This window comes from Neophocaena asiaeorientalis, unplaced genomic scaffold, assembly GCF_003031525.2.
Source record: "Neophocaena asiaeorientalis asiaeorientalis breed wild unplaced genomic scaffold, Neophocaena_asiaeorientalis_V1.1 scaffold1090, whole genome shotgun sequence".
Lineage (NCBI taxonomy): Eukaryota > Metazoa > Chordata > Mammalia > Artiodactyla > Phocoenidae > Neophocaena > Neophocaena asiaeorientalis.
In genome coordinates this window covers 472,182-480,318 of record NW_020175322.1, presented here as the reverse complement: position 1 = coordinate 480,318, position 8,137 = coordinate 472,182, and the positions used below count along the sequence as shown (strand labels likewise).

Sequence of the window (8,137 nt, the reverse complement as noted above, 5' to 3'; positions counted from 1 at the left end):
TTGTTTTTTGTGTGTGTGTGTGTGTGTGTGTGTGTGTGTGTGTGTGTGTGTGTGTGTGTGTGTGTGTGTGTGTGTGTGTTTGTGTGTGTGTGAAGTTGCCTCCATTGCTGCCCTTCCTTTGCTGTGTATTGGGCAGGGGGCCTGGCTGCTCCGGCCCAGGGTCAGATTGAAATTCAGACCCTAATCACGTGGGTTTGGACCTGACTCCAGAGTTTAGAAAGGGGAGGGAGGAGGAAGAGCACCAGAAAGGGGGGCGAGAGACCCTTATTTTGGCTGTGTGAATGTGTCACTTGATGCTTGTGGGTCTGCTGAGGCCTCACATCCTGGGGGTGGGAAGGGTGGCAGTGACGGTGAGGGGGTGCAGATTAGGAGGATCAGCAGGGCTGTGCTCCCAGCCGTAGGACAGTGTACTTTAGAGGTGAGTGTTGAGGGTCTTTGGCGTGGGCCTAGTCCCTTATACTCTGTCCCTCTTGACTGGCCCAGGTGAAGCAAGGGGGCACTAGGACCCAGAGGCCAGCTCGATTCCTGACAAGTCTAGAGCAGCACTAGCGCAGAGTGAGACTCATCAGCTGGCAAGCAGGATTCGGTGTCTCTGGGTTCAGGAATCCTCCAGCAGCAGAGGGGACTTGCTCCTCAGCCCCCATCTCTGTCCCTACCCCTACCCCAGTAGGCCACCCAGGGAGGTCCATGGACTAGCGGGGGGCCACGCTTGCTGGCTTCTGTGTTTGTCCATGAGGGCCTGGAGCCCTGACCCTCCTGCCTAGGTTTCTGCCTTTTCTTTCTGTCTTTGGCCAGCTGGGGGAGGGGGTAGAGCCCGGGTGAGCAACATGGCCCAGAGCAAGAGGCACGTGTACAGTCGGGTAAGTGGTCCTGATCTGGGATGGCCACGGGAGGGCTTCTGGAGAAGGCCTTGGGTGGCTGTGGACATTGCTGTGGGGGGTGGGGAGACAGGCGGTAGCTAGGCTGGGGCCACTCGCGGCCCTGACCGTGTGGGACTGCACAGGCTTCCCTTCTCAGAGTTGGGCCCTCTCTGGGTACTGGTGAGGCCTGACCTTTGACTCCAAGTGGACCTCAGGCCAGAGGTTCCTGAGGGGGCCAGACTATCTTGGGGATTACAAATGGGGTTGGTGGGTTGGAATGGTCTTTCAGTGAAGTCTTTCTTTAGAGCTGCTTTGTTGTTTGTCACTCGCTTTCTTGCTCTTCTGACTGAGATTGAATCTGTAGCCACTCTTGTGTCCACCTGATTCTGAGAGGCTTATTAGGGTTAGGAGGTTGGAGAGCGTCTCTGAGTTTGGGGCCAGCCCTGATGTCAGTTCCTTTTATTGTCAGGTCCGTGAGAGCCACTCGGCTGTCCCAGGTATGATTTGGCCTCTCGGAGCCCCTGGGAAAGGTATCCTCACCTTCTTGGATGAGCTCTTTGGGGAAGAGAGTTAGGGAGTCACTGGCTCTGGCAGAGCTCTCTTATGAAGCCAAGAGGGGGCATCAGAAGGGGGCCCTGTGGAGTCTTCAAGGCCATGCTGTCACTTCTTCATGCTTCCTTCTCTGTTTGTTGCAAGGCCCCTGGTTCATAGAGCTGCTATTGCTAAAAATGGCTTAGGTGTGATTTTCTTCTAAGCCATGGGCCTATTTGGAACCTAATTTCATGTTGTCCTGTCATCATGGGTATGTCAGAAGATGAGAGCTTCCCAAGGACAATGTTGAGTCTATTCCCTTGCCTTGTCCATTATCACCATGGATAGGGTGATAAGCCATCCATTTGAACCACTGGGCAGAGTCTGGGGGACAGATGCAGGACAGATCTGAGGTACCCGATTTACCTGGCCTTTATTTTTCTTTTTATAGTGACATAGCATGAGTGAAGGATCTCCAGAACTTGTGGGTAGAGAGTTGATAGAACAGGGCTCAGGCCAGGAAGAAGGGAGTAAATCGTTGGATGGGCTTGGTGAGGCATCTAGGAGTGTTGCTGGTGGGGGCGGGGGAAGTCAGGTCAGGAAGGAGTGGTAGTGACTTAAGGGCTGGAAGGAGGCACAGTTGTGTGCCCTCAGGGAGGACAGGCAGCAGTAGGGAGGGAACAGGATTAGTGGGGTCACTCACTGACTCACCTGTCTTCCCAGCTCAGGCTTTTGAGTCAGGCACTGGGTTGTGGGGAGCCTGGTCTAAACTGAGTTATTTGTTTGAGCTTCATTCCCCTCCTAGGGGGCAGTGCTCCTTGAGAAAGCAGCCGTGTGGGGTGACATTCACAGATCTAGCAATGAATTCTGATTTATTAAATTTAAATACAATCTCTTAAAAATTCTGGCAGATTCCAGAGGCGTTTTGAGAAGTTTTAGAACACAGCACTGACATTTTTTCAAAAGGGAATTTGGTGGTGGTGGTGGGGACACTTTACCTTGAGAATGGGGTTCAGGGAAGTGACTTCTGATCCCTTTTCAGGCCAGGATCCTGATTGGGGCCTTTCTTATATATTAGGCTGACACCGTTGACCTGAGGCTTTTAACTATGTATGTTTGCACGTGTCTTTCAGACTCCCAGCGGCAGCAGAATGAGTGCGGAGGCAAGTGCCCGGCCTCTGCGAGTGGGCTCCCGCGTGGAGGTGATTGGAAAAGGCTACCGTGGCACTGTGGCCTATGTTGGAGCCACGCTATTTGCCACTGGCAAGTGGGTAGGTGTGATCCTGGATGAAGCAAAAGGCAAGAATGATGGAACTGTCCAAGGCAGGAAGTACTTCACTTGTGACGAAGGGCATGGCATCTTTGTGCGCCAATCCCAGGTACTCACCTCCTGTGTGTGTGTGTGTGTGTGTGTGTGTGTGTGTGTGTGTGTGTGTGTGTGTACATGCTCTGTTGCATGTGCGGCTGGTGTGTTGGTGCTCCCTTTTCCTGGGCATGAGCATAAGTCTCTGGTTGGTAGAGTGGGAGGTAATGGGGGAGGGAAGATTAAGAGCTATCCTTAAGGAAGCTGCCCTGTACCCCAGGTTTGCTTAAGGCCTGGGGAGGGGCCCATATTACATCCAGCCTTGATCTAGCTATATAGAGTCTATTCTGTGTCCTCAGATCCAGGTATTTGAAGATGGAGCAGATACTACCTCCCCAGAGACACCTGATTCTTCTGCCTCAAAGGTCCTCAGAAGAGGTAACAACCACCCACTTAAGTTGCCTCCTCACATCCAGGAGTCCCCAGGACTTCTCCCCAGAACAAGGGGCCACAGTGGATCCTGAGAGTTTCCATCACCACCATATTCCCTTGTTATATCTTGCCTAACCTGCCATGATGTTCTCTGCCTCTACCCCTCTACACAAACACACACTTTGTTTCTGTTTGCATTCTACAGAGGGAACTGACTCAAATGCAAAGACCAGCAAACTGGTAAGTGGTTACGGGTGGGGGTGGGAGTAGTAGAGGGAAAGGAGAAAGAGAGGAGGGCAGGTAGAAGCCCCAGGCAGGTAGAAGCAATAGATGAGTAAATTGAGTTAGCCTTCCAGTCTCCATCCTCCCTGAGAAGGAAGCTTTCTGGGTATGAGTTGCTGCTTTAGGTGTAAGGGTGGTATCAGGGAAAAAGCTATTAAGGCCCAGAAGTTCTGGATCAATTGGAACAGAGGCTGGGAGTGAAAGGGAGGACAGGTCTGACCCCAGTAGTGTTGTTGCCAACTTCCTACCTTTTGGTATCCAAGGCTGCCAACATCTGATGGGTGTAGGGTAGGGGTAAGGTAAGAACTGGAGAAAGAGGGTGCTTTCTTTTTCACGAGTGAATGGAGAGGAGCTGGACCCTCTGCCACCTGTTTCAGGCTGTATGCAGAGGGCCTGCTGGAGCCTCCCTCCGCTGCTCTGTGCAGGATGTGCGAGGTGGGGCTCCAGACTCTCCAGCTCCTCTGGGTCAGGGTGTGGACCTCCTGGAAGCTGATCCTTAAGGGAGCCCTCATCTCACTTACCCTGGATTTGACAGTGACTTGGCTCCCCCCATACTTGGGTATGCCTGAGTTGGTCTTAATACCTACACCCAAGATATCTGGCCAGCTAGCACAGTGTGATGTTTAAGTCTGTTCTCTAACTCTGCCCTTTCCTACTCCTCATGCAGCGGGGCCTGAAGCCTAAGAAGGTGGTGTGTTTACTATTTGTGCCTGGGTGGGTGAGGGCCATGAGCCCCCTCCCCAGCTGTCCTGCATGTCCTTGGGCTGCATGCATGTGTGTGTGACCTTGGGGCTGGGATGGCCAGAGGAAATGGCAGCCTTGGCTTTCAGAGTTCCTTTGAGGGGTGCAAGGACATCAGGCTCAGGTAGTACTCATTAGGGATGATCCTTACCCCTTCCCACGTTCCTGCCCATCGCCTCAGGACGTCTAGTCAGAGACTCCAAGCATTTGGCTGTAAACAGTAGCAGCATGGAATAGAGCATTTACTGGGTTACAGTGGATTCTCACTTAGCCTCAGCTTGGGGGCAGTGGGAGGAGAGACTGGGGGTCTGGAGGTGAGGAGAGTACCAAGTGAGGTGGTTAGGTAAGGAGGTGGGAGGTCAGGGAACAGAGCACAGGAAGAACAGTCCTGAGTTGAAAAGCCTGTGTTGTTCTTGTCTCTGGGTGAGTGCTGCCGTGAATGCCCACCCTCACTGTGCTCTGTCAGTCTTTCACTGCCTCTTCCTTCCTCTGGTGGTGTGCCTGAGGCCCACCTCCCACAACTCCCACACCCCTGAAACTCCTTTAGTCTTAAGTTGCTGCCATGACCACTTCCTCACACCAGCCCAATGCCTTGGGGCTATGCCCAAGCTGTCTCCGACCTGCATGTGCCTGTCAGACCTGTATGTGCTGTGCTGTATGTATGATTCTGTGATTTCCTTGTCACCAGCCTGTTTCAGGCCCTTCTGACCTTGCATGGAGGGCTACTAGATTGGGGCAGTGGAGGGGAGAGTAAAACATCTTTTTTTTGACTTCTGGTTGGTGGTGGGTCCTCACTTTGGAGTTTTGCCTTGGAAGAGACAACATGATGGTACTTGCTTTGGGGTCCTGGCTTGGGAGGGAATGGGGATATAAAAAGGAAAATAATTCTCAAAAGGATGCCGGACCCATCCTAGACACTGGGCTTCTTCCCTTGATTATTGGCTCCGGGTTGGGGTTCCCATCTCACACCAGACCCCTGAATAGAGAAGAGGATGCACCTGCAGTCTGATATCTATGGAGGCGTTCTGGCCGCAGTCTGACTTGATCCTGAGAAGGGACCTGAGCTGTGCCCAAATCTTGGGGTTTTGGCGGCTGCCTAGAGAAATGTGGCAAAGCCTAGCCTAGGCTGCCTGTGCTGGGATATAGCACCTTCTTGGCCCGTGATGCAGAGTGTCAGTCAAGTAGTCAAGTACTCCCCTGGGTCTTCCTCTTCAGTGCTTCTGTCACAGCACATCACTTAACCCAGGGAACAGGGAGCTAGCACCAGAACAAAAGAAGGAACTTTGAGGAGGAGGGTGGAAGAGAGAACCCAGATGTCTCTGCAAGGTGCCCAGTCCTTTCTGGAAGCCCTTTAGAGACAGGTTTTAACCTGACTACAGCAAGGGTAGAGTTGAGAGAGGAGCCAAACACTGTCATTAGAGCTGCTGCAGCCCAGATGGAATGTTCCCCAGGTTTCTTCGTGTGCCCTGCCGAGCTGATGCAGCAGGAGTGCCGTGGGTACATGAGTCTGATGAGCCACCGTAAGGGTATTATTGTCCATGTGTATGAGACAGAAGTAGAATTGATGGGGTTGTGGACAGAGGGGAGTGTGAGTATGAGAGAGGCCTGATGAAGCAGTGAGGCCCTGTGTCCCTGTGCAGTGATACCCTGGTCCCAGAGAGGTCATCCCAGAGATGAGATGGCCTTTAGCCCAGTTTCTTGGAGCAAATTCTTGGGGCCGGGGGAGAGGGAAGGAGAGGGAGGAGCCAGAACCTGTTCCTTGGAGGAGGAAGCAGGGCGGGTTCAGCAGAGCACTTTGTCCAATCATGAGGAGGGGGAGGAGCCATCAGAGCCTGGTGGTTGCTAGGTGACTGAGGAGCAGTGTCTCCACCCCTAGTGGAGCAGAGGAGGGTGGGTGCATGACGTCAGGTGGAGCTGCTGCTGCGGCCACTGAGGCTGCCATCAGCCTCAGCTGGCGAACTAGGCCGGCTACCTCTCCGGTGCCTGCCGGAGCCTGGCTGTCCCCACTGCGCACCGTGGGGGCTTCTGCATCTGAGCTGCAGCCATTTGCCAGCTGGGAAGCTGCTGGTCTGGGAAGCTGAGGCTGCATTGTTGGGATTTGATGCACTAATCTCCTGTCTCCGCCGCCTTTCCCTCTGTTCGGTCTCTTCCCCCCCCTCCCTCCCTCCGTCTGTCCTTCCTCTGTGTTTGTCCATCTTCCTCTGTCCTTCCTTCTCTCCTATCCTGGCTTTCTTTGGTTTTCTGCAATGATGAGACAGGCACCGACAGCCCGAAAGGTACTCTTGCTTGCTCTGGTCCTGCTGCTGCTGGGTTGCCAGCGTGATGGTGGCAGCAGGCTGCTGGGGTGGGGGTGGGGGCTGATTGACTTCCTCTGTCTACCTGGTTGGGGGAAGAGGATGGTGATGAAGGTGGGGGGCAGGGAGAGGTGTGTGTCACTGCCATGGCCCACACCCTGGGCATTTGCTCCCTGGCCTGCCTGCTTTTGGCTTTGAATCTGTGTTCTGGGCCTTGTACCCAGTGGCCTCACAGGCTTGGGCTTCAGGCAGCTTTTGCTGCAAACTGGCTCCGGATGCATTTCCTATGAGAGAATCTTGGGAAGCAGGTCCAGATGTCTTTGTGCCTCTAGCAGGCCTACCTCACCCAACCTTTGCTAGAATGACTCTCGGTTGTAATACCAGCATCCCTGCCCCACTGGGGTTTGTGTCAGGGGTCTTTCCCTAGAATAGTTTTTGATACACAGCTATGGAGGCTTAGCCCAGGGTAGTAGAGGTGGGCGTTGGTCTCCTTGGGAGACCTAGAAGCAGGGCCCAGGCCAAATCTTGCCTTTGCCACAAGTATGAGACCCTGGGTATCAGGAACCTTATTTGGGAGTTGGGGTTAATCATCAGTATCACTTTGCAGTAACCTGAGGGGTTTCTGGATTTGGTTTAGGGCAGTAGTTTCCCTATGCTGCTGCCCACCCTCCCCCTCTTTTCTGGCAGCTGGGTGGGGTTACTTTGCTGAGCTCTGGGCTTCAGGCTCATGCAGTATTCATGGTCCTGACACCTGAGCCCTCTGCCCTGGGGAAGGGAATTGCTGCAGGAACTGGTCCTGGGGAAGGGGGTGGGGGTGGGGTACACAGTAGCGCTGTTCTGCCTTGGGGGCCTGATCTCCCTCTGCTGGGTTCATATCGCTCACTTCGGGCTCATATCATCATTCTTGTCACATGGTATTTCTAGGGAGTCCTCTGTGGAGTCTAGCACTTGAAGGAAGGGGCTGACCTGGGAAAGTCCTTGGGAGTGGTGGGTGGGCGGGGCTCTGGGATAGAGTGGGAGAGGTTGTTGCAGAAGGACTGGTCTTCTCTACCAGCTGCTGTGTTTGGTCTCCTGTGGTTCAGCCTAGGAGGAGACAGGGACTTCCAGGATTTCCAGGGTGTCTGAAGGGGTGAGGTCTGCAAGGGTAGGACAAAAGTGGGAGAAGGAACTAACGGGAAATAGGAGTTCTGAGTTCCTGGAATAGGAACGAGGTGATTCCCTGGATGCAGGGGATGGGATGGGATGGGGATGGGGGAGGAGTGGTGGGACCGCTAACCGTAGCCTCATTTCTGTTGCTTCTGCTCTCATTGCTGTCCCTTTTGCTGTCTTTCTGCCATTATCCTTTCTTTCCTGACTACTTCTCCTCTGGCTCCTGTTGCCTGTCCAGACTACAACCCGGCGGCCCAAGGTGAGGAAAAACAGGCGTCTGTACAAGCTACTCCTGAGTGTACACACACTCATTTTAGGCATGTGCATGTATGTGGGCATGTGTATGAGCAAGTGTAAGTTGGTCACAGTGTATCCTGAGTTCTCTTAAGGGGAGTGAGGGGACTGAGGCTAATGACAGGCCCCTCCGGGGAAGTGATTTCTGGCTCTTAGGAGGGCGTCTGAGCCGGTAGCTTGAGTGCAGAAGAGAAACGAGAGTGGTTGTAGTTAATCAAGGTAGGCCTTCTTGAAGAAGGGCATTTAGACAA

At 53.6% G+C, this 8,137-nt stretch overlaps 1 protein-coding gene across 4 annotated transcripts in view; it reads left to right on the top strand.

Moving 5' to 3' along the window:
• Positions 1-8,137, top strand: part of DCTN1 (dynactin subunit 1) — a 28,168-nt gene that overhangs the window by 8,504 nt on the left and 11,527 nt on the right. For all 4 annotated transcript variants that reach the window (XM_024765650.1, XM_024765652.1, XM_024765654.1 and 1 more), the window contains exons 2-4: positions 2,525-2,770; positions 3,054-3,132; positions 3,332-3,366. In XM_024765650.1, the coding sequence (XP_024621418.1) occupies positions 2,543-2,770; positions 3,054-3,132; positions 3,332-3,366 (342 nt within the window). In that variant the 5' untranslated portion in view covers positions 2,525-2,542. The remainder of the gene's footprint in view (positions 1-2,524; positions 2,771-3,053; positions 3,133-3,331; positions 3,367-8,137) is intronic.